Source organism: Strigops habroptila, chromosome 5, assembly GCF_004027225.2.
Source record: "Strigops habroptila isolate Jane chromosome 5, bStrHab1.2.pri, whole genome shotgun sequence".
Taxonomy (NCBI): Eukaryota; Metazoa; Chordata; class Aves; order Psittaciformes; family Psittacidae; genus Strigops; species Strigops habroptila.
This window is the reverse complement of record NC_044281.2, coordinates 56,710,740-56,727,114: the sequence shown is the minus strand read 5'-3', so window position 1 is coordinate 56,727,114 and position 16,375 is coordinate 56,710,740. Positions and strand designations below refer to the sequence as shown.

The 16,375-nt window shown below is 42.6% G+C and overlaps 1 protein-coding gene across 2 annotated transcripts in view; it reads right to left on the bottom strand.

Annotated features, from left to right (window-relative positions):
* Positions 1–6,740, bottom strand: part of CNTNAP5 (contactin associated protein family member 5) — a 311,837-nt gene extending 305,097 nt beyond the window's left edge. The window contains exon 1 of one of the 2 annotated variants that reach the window (XM_030487762.1): positions 6,329–6,740. In XM_030487762.1, coding sequence (XP_030343622.1) covers positions 6,329–6,404 — 76 coding nt within the window. In that variant the 5' untranslated portion in view covers positions 6,405–6,740. The remainder of the gene's footprint in view (positions 1–6,328) is intronic. The other variant, XM_030487761.1, reaches the window with a different exon arrangement.
* Between the last annotated feature and the right edge of the window lie 9,635 nt (positions 6,741–16,375).

The window sequence follows — 16,375 nt, the reverse complement described above, 5'->3', positions numbered from 1 at the left end:
CTGGAGACTGATAGGTTGAACGTTGGTGAGTTCCTTATTATGGTAGAGAAACACTGGGTGAAATAATAGCTACCATTACTTAGAAAACCATTTTGTGTCTCTGAACTCTGTATCTTATTTTCAGCTAAAGTACTACAATTGTACATTCAAAAAATCAACTCCTAAGCTTTTAATTCCCAGGTTACAAAATACAATAATTGAACCTACCAGTACTCTAATACCTGTTTAGTATTGTAAATGGGTAGGTTCATACAGATTTCCACTGCTTTATTCAAAAGCTGTGTTGATAATCTCTGAACACAAACTCCTGTAGGAGATGGACCAAGTTATCTAAGTTCCAGCATATGTTTGTAAGAACGTAGAGAAAGAGCTACTATCCTGCAGAGGCAAAACACAGACAGAAAAATGGGGACTCCTCTCCTGGAATATAGATCAGGCAAGATCCTTCATGACATTTACAAATGGCCTCATGCTCTCTCTCTTACCAAGCTACTTTCCTTTATTTGTGGAGCAAATGCAAGCGAAAATCTGAAATACTTTCTGCATATCTATTTAGAAAGGCAGTTAGATCACCACACTAAGAACTAGCTTTTTTTTTTTAACTGCTTACTAAAGCAATTAATTAAAAATAAATAAATCAATGTTTTGGCATCTCTTTTTCTTGTAGATTCTATATTGCATTGTTTTCATAATTTAAAACATCCTCAGTTGCACTGATCCAGTGAACAGATGGTATTACCAGCCCACAAGAATCTGCACAGGGCAATTAGAAAATTCAGATACAAGATTAATACAAGGAAATTAATTATATCAGTCCAGCACTGCGTGCAAAAACTTTTTTCCTCTGACTCTACAGAGGCATGCTAATAGGTCTACTGATGCTTCCAGCTTTACCAAGTGATGCATTCAAAGCCTCTATGAATTGCTTGTAATTTTAAACCTTTATTACATCAGGATTATACTATTCTTTTTCCCTCTTTCTCTGTTTAAGTAGAGACAGCTTAGTTAAGAATGAAAAAACCCAAACCAGTCCATGTCTCCCTTACTGAGGAGAAAGAAAATATTCAACCAGTTCTTTTCTCTCTTCCACCCTTCTTTTCTGCATAGACCCAGAAGACATATGTCCAGGGAGAACCAGATCCTACAGAGATGATGCAAATGTAGCCTGTTTGTCAGTAAGACAGCAGCAGTCTGAAAAAGTGAATGCTGCTGGACCAGACTGTCTTTCCCCCAATTCTGGGAGCAGAAAAACCCAGCAAAGTCAGTTATTTTAAAAATAAGCACAGCAGGTTACCTGGTGCCCTATATAGACATCCCTCTCCCCCAAACACTTGGTAGGACTCCAGGGGCTGGTAGGCTAAGGGAAAGCAGATGCATCTAGAGAGCCTCTGTCACATCTGATGCAGGCAGATACACCTGCAGTTCTGCTTTCTCCCATTCTCATCCCTTTCAGAATGGGAGGGGCAGGGGGGTAAGACAGTTAATTCAAGTTTGCCAAGTCAGCTGAAACCTGTCACATTTATAGAAAATGCATTTTTGGGGCTAAAAATAAATAAATGCTATCCCACACTGCCACTGCCTTCAGATTCTTACTAATTTCAGTATCCACCTACCTGAACTCCACTTGCTTCAAATAGCAGCAGAGAAAGGTGAATGAGGGGAAAAGGAAATGGGCAGCCATCTGTGGATTTAGAAACCTTTACAGGGCAAATATGAAAAAGAACTAATAACAGAGGATGGGACATGATCACACCATATGGGATCAACCCAATTGATCCCAAGGGATACTTTGTGCAATCAGTGTGAGAATCTATCTCCAGGCTTGCTTATGACACGCTGCCTCAGTTTCCAATTTGTAAAAGAATCATTACAGTGATTAAAAAAACATTCATCAGTCCTACACTTGCTGGGGTGCTGGCAGAAGCCTGTACATGCCATGTGCTGGGAAAGCTTCATAAGTGTGTTGTTCTACCCAGAATCACCATGTTTTCCACTTGAAGTCTATACTTTGTACAAATGTACCAAGCACATTTGAAAACAATTTGTTCTTGCTGTTAATTTATATGAAAAATCCTGCTGCATTTGCCTGACATTAAGGGGGGGGAAAAAAAAAAAAAAAAAAAAAGAAAAAAGTCCAAGCAGACAATGTATTTGTTACTGAGATGATAATAACCCTGGAGAGATTCCCGTGGGCTGGCAATGCCATCTGCCTAGTAGGTGCAGAATCCAAGGACTGATGTAGTCCATGCAAAGACCAACTTTAAGACTGATGCAAAGCCAAGGAATGCTAGTTGAGTCAAACTGATTGAAAGCTAGATAATGACAGACAGTGCAAGAGCAACAGTGATCGACGGTAGGTCATTCACAGCCTTTCTCTCATGAAATCTCATTAATCTGTACCATTTCTTCATTGTTGCATCTGAAGGCACGGAAAAGCTAAGATTTGTATAGGTTTTTCTCCCTGTACGGAACTAAAAGGAGGAAAGCAGGTCTAAAAACTATTCTCTTGCAAAAAATATTTAAGTACCAGAGCCAGAGATATGTGTCTGACCCCTTTTACTCAACCTACAAGCAAATGAGCCGCAAACTGAGATCAGATGATCAATATTCTACCAATTTCAGCAGATCTCTTCAAAACTTAGCGTAGCATTTCTGACCACATGGATAGAAAGGTCACTGTTTAAGAGACCTCGTCTTTACCCCTGCTGACCTGACAGGTCTCATACATGCTGTTACAAGTCCCAAACACACCTACTGATCTTGATGGCCTCAAGTATCCAGAATTAAATTTTCTCTGTAAGTTTCCACTTACACTTGTCCAACTCCTGCACAGCTACCATCAAGTTAGATCACTGCAGAACAGTACAAAACACTTTTGTTGCCTAAATAAGTCTCCTTGACCAAGAAATTTTGTTTTCTTCAATTTTTTTTTCCCCATTTCAAAATAAATAGAAATACAGACACACACCACATACCTTTTAACTGAATAGCTATTAAAGACAGCATTCTGTAAGACCACATCTAAATCTACTGCACAGTAGTGGACCATACTTTGACCATGCATTTCAATAAGAAGTTCAACATGAGATCTGATTGTACAACATGTTGCATTTCTGCAGCTTCAACTGACACATATGCCCAAGTTTAAGTGCAAGGTTTGAAAGTCTCATAATCAGGTAATAAATGCTAGTGAGCTGGGATAATAAATGCAGTGATTCTGTGAGAGGAAGAAGAGGCTGTATTCAGAAACAGAAACACATAATCATTCTGAGTATAACTTTTGCAATGGGAGTTATAAGGTGCCATTTCTTCAGGAAGTGTTTTAATATGCTGTATCTTTCCGTCCATGCAAGAAAAGTCAGTCAAGAAAGATATAAATAAGGGGGAAGGGGCCATAATGTGCAAAATAACAAAAGGAGAAATTTCTAAGGTAAATGCCACCACACCAGGTGAAGGATCAGTAACCACGAATGCTCCTGCAGTGTTTTTCTGGAGCTGCAGACTAGCCCTCAACTGCTATGTCAAAGCAGTTAGGAAAAACACAAGTTCATTTCTCTTTCCTTATTTTCACTATTTCCTTCTCTCTCCAACTTAAAAAAAAAAAAGTTGAGGAAAAAAAAAAAAAAAAAAAAAAGAAATAATGCTCTCAACAACCGGAAATCCAGATTTACCAAAGCTACTAACGTTTCCACATCACAGAATATTCTGCTAAAGGGCAACTAATTTGTTATATAGCAGCCAAGACTTTGCGTCTGCTTGTCTGCCTGATAAATGTAGACACTTCTGTTCCCCCAGATATCATATGCACCACATTTCCAGTGTTATGTACATGGCCATTTATTCATTTTCTAGTAATTAGTATCCTGGGGACAAATCCTATTGCCACTCTATTTACCTAACACAATAAAATATTGCAAAAAGCAAAGTGGGAGGAATTTCTTCTGTTTTATTAGCACTTGGTAATTTTGATCTTTCTAATGATGTCTACTGACCCCTAGCCTGTAGCTGTGTTTCAAAGCAGATTCTTTTGCATTTTCTGTTTAATTAAAAACAATTACCAAAGAGGATATTGGAATCAAATATCTCAGCAGTGGGGAAGCTTTTGACTTACTCAGGACTTTTACTTTACAGAAACTAAGTGAGAGGATTATCATTTTTAGAGTTCCCTAATTTAGAAGCAAGAAAAACCCCAACAGATTAATGCCAGGCTAGATATTAGGAAGAAAACTAAGTTGCATTCTTCCTCCCAGAAGCATACTCCTTTGCCCACTGAAAATCCTATTCCCGGCTCTGCTCTTGTTTGCAAAACCTGTCAGAAACGAGGCTGTTGCAGCCATGGTAAATGCACCAGTACAGGCATCTGAATGACATTCCTTTGGTCAAACTGTTCAAACAGAGGAAGGTGCAGAAGCAATACTTTTCGGCTTTCAGATAGAAGGATCTCATCCCCTGGTATCAGCACCCCTTAGGCTTCCAATTTGGGGAATTTGATAACTTCTTTTGGAAAGTTTACTGGGTACCCAGGAGCTCAGTAATCCTTACAAGTAATGGCACTTTTATGCAGCCATTTAAATATACTACAGGATACTACTTACAGGCATGTAATGTTGAATATTGCTCCCCACATATAAGCTTTCTTAGCCCAAAACTAAGGAAAGGAGCACAGTTTCCCTGAGCTCCAGCATACAGAGATGATTTATTTAAAAAGGTGATGAATTTTCATACTGGATGCAATTACTGAGGTCCTTGCACACACACAGATACCTTCACATGCGAATCTAATGAGGTTCCTAGGGAACTTGTAGCTATTACAGATTCACAGGCTCCTTCACTTAGCTCCTGGGAAAGCACTTACAGCTGATTCCATGTTAATTCATTGCTCAATGAATAAGTAAAATCTGTACAGTATAATAAAACCATTGATCATTATGCTTGAAAAAGACTGACTCCTAAATATTTAGGAAGCAGTGTGTACTCAATGGAAATGTTTATTGGCACTGGGAAATTAAACTGTCACCCGTGAAATAGTAAAACTCATTAATGCAGAGTTTCTTTTTAAGCATTAGGAATTAACTTTATGACTGCATCAGTAATGGCAAGCCTCAGCCTTAAATTGCCTGCCATTTAGTATACGTGAACAGTATTAAAACATATTAACCGTAATTTAATTGACTGAAAATTAAGAAAAGGAGAAGAAAAAAAGAAGGATATAGAGAAAGGTTCACCGCCGGCTGTCTTGGCAGCACTTCGCCGCGGGGCAGCCGGCCGCGGGGCAGCCGGCCGCGGGGCAGCCGGCCGCGGGGCAGCCGGCCGCGGGGCAGCCGGCCGCGGGGCAGCCGGCCGCGGGGCAGCCGGCAGAGCAACAGCGCCCTCTAGCGTCTGTCGCGCCCCGGCGGGGTCCCCGCCCGCCCAGCGCCGCCCGACGGGCCGCGTCCGCGGGGGAGGCCGCGCCCTGGGGCGCTCCGCTCCGCTCCCTCCGGCACTGCCCGCCCCGCGCTTTCCCGGGGGAGGGCGGGTCATGGAGTATCCTCTCCTCCGGGCTACAAGGCCCACCAGCTCCGAAGGTCCCCGGCTGCACGGAGCTTGCCGAAGTGCCCGTACAGCCGCCGCTGGTGCCCGCCCGCCGCGGCATGGCAAAGCCTTGGGGCAGGAAAGGCTCCTGCCTGCGGGGACAGACTCCTCTGGCACCGCCCGTAGGGCCAGCAGCAATACGCGGGGAACTTACTATGGGATTCCCGAGGAAGAGGGAGCGAACAGCTATCTCCCAACTGGGCTGCTGCGGGGGAAGCGGGGACAACGAGCACGCCCCAGGACCCCGCCGCGCCCATGGGAACCGACGGCACCGGCCGGGCCACGGGTGGACCCCCGGAGCCGCCAGCGCGATTCCGCTAGGTTGGAGGGGGGCTGCGCCTGCAAAATCCCGGCATCCCCGACCCATGCGGGAAGGACCGACCCCTCCCAGCCCGGCGAGCAGAGCCGCGCAGCACCGGCCCCGTCCCAAGGCCGGCAGCAGCGAGACTGGCCGCAGAACAACGCGGCCGGCGGAAGGGCAGAAAACAGTGACGGGCAGAAAACCCGTGAGCAGCTTGTTGCAGGCTCTAGCGGCTCTCGCTCACGTCCACATCCGCACCGGCAGGACGGTGGCGAGCAACCTCTTCATCTGGCCGCAACTTTGCATTTCTAAGCTCCATCAGCAAAGCGGAGCCGCGCTAACTTTCTTAGAGGTCACACTGCAATAACCCCCATTTCCAGGGAGTTTTTTTCCCATCTCTCCCCGCCACCACTCTCGCCCCAACCCCAGACAACCCCTTGCGCTCCCTCTACTCACAGTTTGTTGCAGTTAATCCGAGGTGCCAAAAACTGAAGAGCAGCAGAGTAAAGCCCCCGAGGACTTGGGAATCCATGTTCAGCCCCGGAGGGGAAAGCTAGCCACTCGCCTGTCTCCTCCAGCCCCAGTCTCCGAGAGCGTTTCAGCCTCTGTGCGCTCCCTTTTCCTCCGCTCATTTACACCATCCAGCATCCAGACAGGCACTCCTGGCGAAGGAGTAGCCAGGGCCAGAGTAAGCCGAGGGACTCTCCTCCGCGGCCCTCTGAGGAGCTGCTCCAAGCGCCGGCGGCAGCCCCCGAGCCGAGCCCGCTCCCCCGGCTGCTGCCACGGCGACTCACCTTGCGAGGTGCAGCCGGGAAGCAGCAGCCAGGCGCTGGGCACCTCCTTATAGGCGAGAGCCGCGCTGCTCTCCACCTCCGCCCAGCCCCCTGGAAGTCACTCCTCCTCGCCTTCCAGGGAGGATCCTTATTGCAATCTTCACGCGTTGTTGATAAGCATCAGAATCACGGGGTAAATCAGATGCCAAGAGGGAAAAAAAAACCAAAACCAAATAAAATGAAATCTTCCTCTTTTTTTCTCCTTCTCTCCCCCCCTCCCCCCTTTCCCCTCCTTTAGGTACCGCTGTGGATGAAACATTTGAAAAAGCCCTCAGCTCAGTTGTTTGTTTGCTTATGAATATATATGTTACATAGTTACATACACATACTTAAAATATACACGTATATCCCGGCACATATAGTGGCAGCACAGCCCGACGAGTTGCAGTCCCGCTCCCGGAGCTCAACCTCACCCCAGGCAGCGGGGATGGAGCCTCGGAAGGGGCAGACGCTTGATCCGCTCTCCTTCCGCGGCGGGTCCAGAGAGTCCTCGCCGAGCCCTCCTGGCAGGCGAGCGGATGCAGCCCTGGGACTGTGGACTGGACCAGACCCGCACCCTAGGGCCGTATCCCCCTCCCGGCTGGAGAGTGCGACGCTTGGCAAATCCGGATTTCATGACGGATTGATTACCAGCTGCTCAGCAGCTGAACAGACTCTGATTGCCTTCCAGAGTGGGGGCACAGGAAAGCAGAGTTTGAAAAACATCTTTCTGGAGAGCTCCCTGAGCTGGCACCTTGGGCCATGCCTGGTTGCCTCCTGCACACGCAGGGGGTACACGCCCTCTCAGGAGCTCCAGCTTAATCACTGCTGAGATCTCACCTTGTTGCTTTAATGCGGCATCACCCAGCATCAACACAGTGCTGCATCAAAGGTCAAAATTGCATTAGTGATTCCACTGTAATCTGCAAGGAGAGTGTGTTTGGACCATTGAAGTCTTTGGGGGGTGGGGAAAAAGTGGCTGGTCCTCAGCCATAATCCCTCACAATGGTGAGGAATAATTAAAAGAAATAGACTGTTCACCAAAGCCATCCTAATTTGCCAATGCAGAGTGGAGGTTTAAATTGCCAGCATGTAGTAAGCCTTATATTAAAAAGTAAGGAGGGTGGAGGAAAGACATCATGCTTAGCTATTATGTACTGTATCAAAGAAAAGTGTCAGGGAGACATCTTAGCTCTAAAGAAACACTCAGCTTGGAAAGCAAAAATCCACTTTTAAAAAATGACCTTATTATTTCACCTTCTGTTGTTACAAGTGACACAAGTGACACAAGGTTAACAGGGAGGAAAGCTGCCTAGCACTGAGGCTTTCAGTCAGAGTCAATAGAGGATTTAACCAGACAAAACTAAGATTTAGGAGGAACTTAAAAGCCTAACGAGCTCTCCGAGTCTATCGCTTTTGGCTTTAAATACAGCTGCACACACCAAGGTTTCATCTTTGCTCATGAAAGACCTGACCTAGTTGCTCTGTGCTTCACTTATGTGTGAGCCCAGCGAGATTTTGGAAACTAGGGGTAAGAGTCAGTCCAAGGCTAATGCATCTTCATGAGGTACCTGCTTTATCCTCCAAAGGCCCTGAAAGAGGTGTTCAACTAACCACCCAGGAGATGTTAGTGTAAGGGCACACACACATTCTTCTCTGTGCAGGCCCGTTTTTGAAGGTAGTGAGCTGTGCTCATTTCCCTCAGTGGGTGAGGGAAAACTTCAAGTTTTCTGATCCTAGTCAGAAACATCTCATCTTCCCCATACTGATCATATACAAGACTCTGGCCCAGAAGCTAAGAATTGTATTGCTTTGCTGCATTAGGCCAGGAGGCTGGAGTATTGAGAAAATTATGTTATTAACTTGACTTTTTCAGGTGAGTAATCAAGCTTCAGAAGTGCTAGCAGTGCTTCCAGAGCTACCACTTGAGTAAAGCTAAGCAGTAGAATATATCAGAAAGCTTAAAGCCAGAGTGCATGTGCTCTAGAGACACACAAGTCTTTGACACAGTCACAACTTTGCAACTATGTTTTCTGCAATTAGTAGAGGAATTCAGAATAAGGAGATTAAATATGGGGTGAGTTTTTTCATACTTTCCTTTTAAAAAATGATTAAGATTAAATGGACCGTTTCAAATATTTTCAGTGTCTCTTTAAACTATCTGGCACATCGGTTCACTTTGTAACTGACTCACTGAACTAATTAGTGGCTTGTTTATAGGAAAGCAGATGTGGAAATGAGCTATGCAGACTAATTAAAAGCTGTCAGTAAATATGAGCCGAATCCTGCAGTGCATCCCAGTGGTCACCAATATGGATCTGACTACAGGATCTGGACCCCAGTTACACCACTGGTTTTCAAATCAGACTTGTGAGACCCATCTCTCCTATAAGCTCCTTCGTATCGTAAATGCCAGGCAGGTGTCTTAAGATTTGTGAATGTTTGGGTGCAGGAGCTCTACAACTGAGAAGTTATGACCAGAGTGGAGGGCTAAGCAGCTGTTCATGTCAGGAAATTATGTAAATAATGTCAGGTTTAAGGGCTTTTTGCCAGCAAGATTTTTATTAGGGTAAATTTATTAATCACTATTAAAGCTGTTCAGACAAAAAGTATGGCTCATCCTCAGCCGCAGATCTGAGTACCCTGCGTTTTGGGAAAACTCAGTTGTTGATTTAGTTTTAGTGTATCTGGACTTTATTCAAAACGACTACGATGGTTGCCACTGAAGGCATTGCAAGCCTTGGCAATGAGTGAAGGCTTTGTTACACATATAGTCATTACTCCTTTTTATCTCAGTGGTAACTCCTTTCTAACTCCTCCTTTCACTGTGGCACATGTTTTTTCCTCTTCGATGAAAGCAAAGCTGACCTTAAGAGTGAAGGCCCTGAAATCATTCCTTTAAATTCCCACCTCTTCTTTGCCACATTTTGGTTATAGCCTTTCGCCACTCGATGTTCACTCCCTGTTTATTACACAGGGGGAACACACACTACCTCATCTCATACAGATGGCAGGAGGAGAAATCCTAATGTCTGGCACATGTTGAGAGTCTGCAGTCATGGTCATCATATGAGCACCTTTATAATTTCAGAAGCAATGTAGATCATGATCAGGTCATCTGGGGCTGTATAGAAAGGGGTCTATTAGTTCTGTGTGAGAAAGCCTACTATGGGCATTCAGTTATCCTCCTCCCCAGTTGCAGGTGAGTGCCCATATTAAGGCTGCTCAGGACACAGGCAGTAGATGACCTGCACGATGGGGAGAGGAAGACAAGCAGCATTAGACCTGTAGCTGTTCCTGTCACAGTATTACTGGCTTCACAGTGAAAGCAACAAATTGCTGAAATTCAGCATTTAGTTTTTCAGCCCCAGTGTCCTATCCAAGTTTGTTCTACCAGTCTGGAGCCTTATTATTTGAGCAGAAGGAACCATTTGTGGGACTTAGATGAGAGAGTATGATTAGGAGAGCAACGGACGGACATGAACACATAGGGAAGAACAGGAAAAGCTGGCTGCCACCAGGGAAATAAGAGTACGCATTTTTGAAGGAGAAAGCTTTTTAATTTAAATGTTTATCTGTGATCTGATAATCTCGTTTTCTTTCCTAGGACCAGTAAACAGCATTAATACTGCTATATCCCATCTTGAGTTTGCCCCCAGAAGCAATAATATTTTATCCCATGAATACAATCAATCCAGCTGTTTGGGTAATTGCAGCTGGAAGCTTTATGTCTGACCCCAACCCTATAGCATTCAGGGAAGGAGAATATGTATATTCTTTATACTTATGTATATTAATTTTGAAGAGCACATACAAAGAGCACAAACTTCATTGTATGTGGCTTTTGGATCACCTATTGCTGTTTCCTGTTGATAACCAGGAATTTGTCTGAAGAATATAACCAGGAATTTGTCTGAAGAATATCATGTTTCTTATCAAAAAACCTAAAGGTCATGTAAAAAAAAAAACCCTAAAGTTTTTTGTTGTTGTGATTTTTTTTTTTCTTAGAGTTCTCCCCTATAAAAAGAAAGGACTCCTTCATTAAAAAGAATATGTGGGAAGCTTTCATAAAACACATCGACCCCAAATAGGTGAGTGCAACAGCAGGCTGCTCATTATCCTTGGATAGTTCCACAGCACACCTAAGTCTGGAGGATAAGAAAATTTAATGATCTGCTGGGATAATCTGATGGCCAGTAGCATTTTTCAGATGCATGTTGAGATTAGGGTAAAAGAAATCAGATGTCAAGCTGTGCAGTGATTATTGGAAGACAAAGAACTACAATCACCTCTTCCTTCATATTGCCTTTCCTTACATTATTTTAGCACTGTCTGCTGCTATTATGGCTTTCATTGCATTATCTTGTCTGCCTATGAAGACATTTGTGTCAGTCACAGTCAGATACAGCTACTGGACTTAAAGGATCAATCACCTGACTAAATAATAGTACAAATGGCTATGGCTACAAACTACCTAGAGACTTGAATAGGCCTTATATAGGACACACTTCTCCCCGGTTTAATTCCAGTGACATTGTATGTTGCAGTTCAGGACAGAGTCAAAGGGGTCAAAGAGGGCATGGTTCATAGCCAGCTGCCTGTGATGGTTCCACTCCAAATACAGTGGTCAGGACCAGCTGGGCCAGCCACCGTTGTCCCTGAGCAATACTGTATTCTTACTAAAATGCAGTGTCGTCATGGCATATTTAATGTCCCAGAACCAGCTGTCCACCAGTGTCCAGTGGAAGGATGGACTTCATGAGGTCTTGGCATAAATGCAAAACGCATTCCTGCGATCTCATCAACCACAATCAGACCTGAAGAGAGAACTCATATACTAAGTAACGCAATTTCTCTCTCTCCCCCCACCTCCCCATTTTGAAGCCACACAAATTAGAATGAAGAAACCCCTAAAAGGTCCCTGGACAGTTAGATGTCACGGGATGGATGTAATCCTTGGACAACAGCTGTCTAATGGGAACATACCATAATAAGAACTATGAGTCCTAGCTGAGGTCAAAGCACAGAGTCTTGCCTTACAGTACTTAGAAACTTCAAGGAAAACTAGGGGGGGAAAAAAAAAAAAAAAAAGACAGAAGGTGGGAAGGCATTTTAGCAACAATCTCTATTTGATAGACATTCCAGTTCAGACCACAAAGAAGGGAGACAACGTTATCTGTATGAATACATATTTCCATACATAAAGAAGGCAGCTTTATTTGTCATTCATTAGTCAGTATCAAGTCTCCATTTTGCAGAGATTCAGTCATTCAGTCATGGAATTATAATATCTGCCATGTCACTGATGTGAGTAATGACATTTAATGAATAGTCACTGGGATAGATTTTCAGAAGCAATTAGTGATTTTGCATGAATAACCAAGGTAACTCTTACGGAGCAATTTTTCAGAATGATTTGGGCCTTTACCTCCTGTGTCATGATCTGTCTGTCCAAACAGCACAGTTAAAAGGAGAGGCATTCAAAATCATTAGTCTCTATTGAACATGTCCACCTCGGTGTACCATTAACCCATAGTCTCATGCTTGAGGAGAGAAACAATCACCTGGGCCTAGATACATAATGAACAACTTTGAATGTCTCCATCATTTTGCAGAGAAAGTTTGCAAGGAGTGAAAAAGAGAGCTAATTTCATCAAATAAATCATTCGTGACAAATGGCTCATCCAGTGCTAGCACTCAGAAAATTATTATTAGAAACAGCTGGGCTGGGTATGACAACCTATATTCAGGCATTCTTTTTACTTTCCTGCCTGTCCTTCACTAATCTCTATTATGGATAGAGGTTGGAGAGGAGTGAAAAGAGGAAAGTTGTGTGGAAACTAATGCAATCATTAGGTCATTTTTAACCTTGCTGTAATTATCATACAGAAGGAGCCAAATGAGAATAATGGAAGGCGAGACTGTAATTTAGACTTCCCTGAAAAAAAGGAAGAAATGAATATACTTTCTTTCAGAAGCCATCAGAATTTCTAGGTTTAAGTCTGCAGGAATAAGCAGGTCCTGAGCACTCCTGTATTGTTCGCGTCTCAGCATAGGCACAGGAGATTCAGAGTCTTGGGCCTATGTTTTTACAAAAGCCTGCCTTTCTAACACTAATGTTGTCATATTTTTTGATGCAGACATTGAAGGACATGGAACAGAAAATGGGATTAATAGAGGTTCCTTAATCACAGTATCATTGAGCTGCTTCTGGAAAGTCCTTGCTGAGGGCTGGGCTGGAAGTTAGTCTGGATTAAACTATGAAAACCCCCATATATGTGTTACATTGTACACACAGGTATTCATACATGTATATATATGTACATATGTATACACAGGCAGATATACACACAGAGAAATATGGGTAAAACAGGAAATCGAACAAGGTAAACTCACCCCTCACTAGGAGATCCATTTATTTCATACTTACTGACTAAAAATGTTTATTTCCTCTAGGAAGTGAAGGTATTTGCATCAGAGTGAAACAATTCCATGTAGACCTACCACTGCCTTTTCAAAGTAAAGTGGTTTTAACTCTGTGAGGGATAGCTGATTATACTATAATGTGTAGGCCTGAGTCAGACACACTTACTTCTGACTTGAGCCAGCTTGAGGTGTAGGAAGCCTCTGCTTGCTGCCAGTCTGGATTGCAGATTACACTGGAGTTAATGAATCCCTCCTACTCGGTAAAGATCTGCTGACAGCATGAGAATATTAACATAATGTAGCTATGTAGAGGGGCGAATATTCAGGAGTTTTTGCAATCAATGTATTTTGCATTAGTTAAAAAAAAAAATCATTAGTTATTTTCAGCCACCACTATCAAAACTAAGTCAAAATAAAAAATCCTACTTGATGCACTTTTTTTTCTGACTCTCAGGGGCTGTTTTTCTCTTGTTCTAAGGATAATTACCTATACTTGCATGATGTTGTGAATTTCAGTCAGGGTAAGGAAAACATCAGACTTCACCATTTAAAGTTTTTATGCCTGAACATAATTTAAACTAGAGCAAACAAACCCCACGAGGTTCTCATGAAGAGGGAAAATCCCAGCCAGTCAAAATTTCTGTTCACTTCTTAGATATATGTTGAATCAGTTGAGGTTCAGGCAGAAAACAGAAACATACTACAGAGATTTCATTGAGCTCACGTGAACAAAAGCTTTTTTGGGTGTGTGCAGGGCTGAAGATGAAGGGGTGAAGTGCAGCAGATCATGCCCTGGAGCTCAACAAACCCCAGACTTTAACCTGTCATCCACATGGTTTGAAGATGAGATGAGTTTAAGCTTGAGACTGTATTCAGGCTCACTTTCAAAGGTTACAGAGTTGTATCCAGGGTCAAAAGACAGGATTAAGCCACAGAGAAAGAGTGTGGCAGATCCAGGAGGTTAGCCCAAGTTGTCTGCTTTCTTAACTGGAATCTATGAACTCTATTATCTCTCTTCAGTTTGCAAATGAGTTCCATAAATGTAACAACTCAATAGGATGATAGTCATATGGGACAATAGCATATGACTCAAATCTTATCCAGTTCCAGGCAGCAAAGTATGGCATGAACACCTTACTTGACTTTGTTTCGCCATCTTAGAGGTTAAGATGCTCACTGCAGACAGATCCAGGCAGCAGAGAATCTCAGCAGTGACAGCAAGGCCACAAACTCTCAGATGTGCCCCCTAGAAACCTTTAGCATTGTCTAATATGAAGAAGCAAATGTGGAAATTAGCTGTATGCATCCTCTACATGTGTTAGTACCACTTATGTAATTGCACTTATTATAAGCAACTCAATTCCCATAGTGTCATTATGACAGATGGATAAACAAGATGCAATATACTGTTCACTTTATGACAATGATCACATAATTCCAGCTTCACTGCTTTTAACTGTTTGCATGAAACACTGATTAATAAAGCTTTGAAAGGCTGTCAAAGACATATGAATGTGTAAATGATACAAGTGAAATTATTCACCAGTATAAATATCCCTAAAGTTGCAAAACTAGTGAAGGTGGATTAGGATGAACATGATCTATTCTGTCCATCAGGTTCTCCTTGACAAAGGCTGGAGCAGTGACTACAACCAACTATAATCATTATCCTCCACTTTCTTTTTGTATCTACTTTTGTGTCCATTTAGATCACAAGCCTTTGGGAAACAGCTGCCTTCTTCCTTGTCTATATGCATACGTGCGGGAGTCCTGATGTCACTATGAAGGGTTTGGATGTTTGCATAATATTACCATAGTAAACCATTAGAGAGAATTATAACAGTCTGCAAGCACATCACTGTGCAAAAGTCACAATGAGAAAAGGAAATAAGAGTTACAAAGAGCTTAGAAGGATGGAGGGTTAATTCCTTTATCACAAAAACATGTTAGTGGAGCTACATTCTGTGGATTAACATTACTGATACATCCATTTTGTTAAGTGCATATAGTTGTCTGCTGACACATTCACTTGAGATGATTGCATTATTGAGGTATCTCACAGGAAGTGATACCAATTCATGCCAGTGATTTTAGCAAAACTACAACCTAGTGGTGTCAGCTTTGAAGATTTAAAATCTTTTTAAATTAAAGAATGGGCCATTTAACAGTAATTTTGGTCCTGAATTAGAAAATATGTTTCTTAGGAATTAAATTATTGGTCAGTGCCCGGGGAAAAAAGGGTCCTTAACAAATGATCAGATTCCTGGGTATATGTAGGTGAATCCCTATCCTTTCTATCACCTGGACAGTGATTGAAATGAAAGGTCAAGGTGAAATCTGTGATATTGTGCTTGTTAGGTGATATGCCATGACTCCAGTTTATGCTTCTGGTACCTAAGATTTCCAGAGAACCTAGTCTCTGATAATTATTCAAATCCCAAAGCTGCTGAATATACCATGTTGCCCTTGGGATCTGCTATTTTGAAAACTACTTCTTAAACTTTCTGGGTTACAGCTTCCCCCGATGAAACTGTACATAGGTCCACCTAATTTTAATGCTGACTTTCATCAGCTAGATGTCATATGGTGCTAAAATAAAACACAGAAGCCAAATTCTAAAGGTTTTATATAATTTTAAGCTACCTAGAGAAATCAGTATTGTTTAGCTCTGGGGATCTTGTGTTAGCTTGTCTCATAGTGACACAAAAGATTACATCAAATGAAGAAGACATGGAGCAAATGGATTTCTTTCATAATTCTGTGCTAATCTTCACAGTTGTTCAGTTGTTTTTCTTTTGTCTTTCATAAGCTATTTACTAGGAATAATCCTGTTAGGAGGATGGTGCTGTATACACACATCTCTCTACATATCTCGTTCTATGGGGACACCAACACTTGAAATCAGAAAGTGATTCCTAGCCCTATTTTTCGTAAGGATCTCACCTTTATTACACTCCATAATCTGTATCTGTGATGTCAAATCATAAAGCATAAACCATAAAGCAGGGGTGAGAAAGACACTTTAAAAAGAAGAGTTTTACCTTTTTGGTTATCAAGAGACTAAGGGTGAGAGGACATCATGCAACATCCTCAGTAAGTGTTAAACAAGGGATCCCCTGCGTGTCAGAGGGGTCTGAAAAAGCCTGAACTAAACCCTACCAAAGACATTAAAAATCATTTGTAAAATCAAAGCCATTTGATTTTAATGGGGTTTTTTTGATGGCTTGTTTAGCAAGCTTCCTTCTCCCCCATGTGCAGGGCCTGA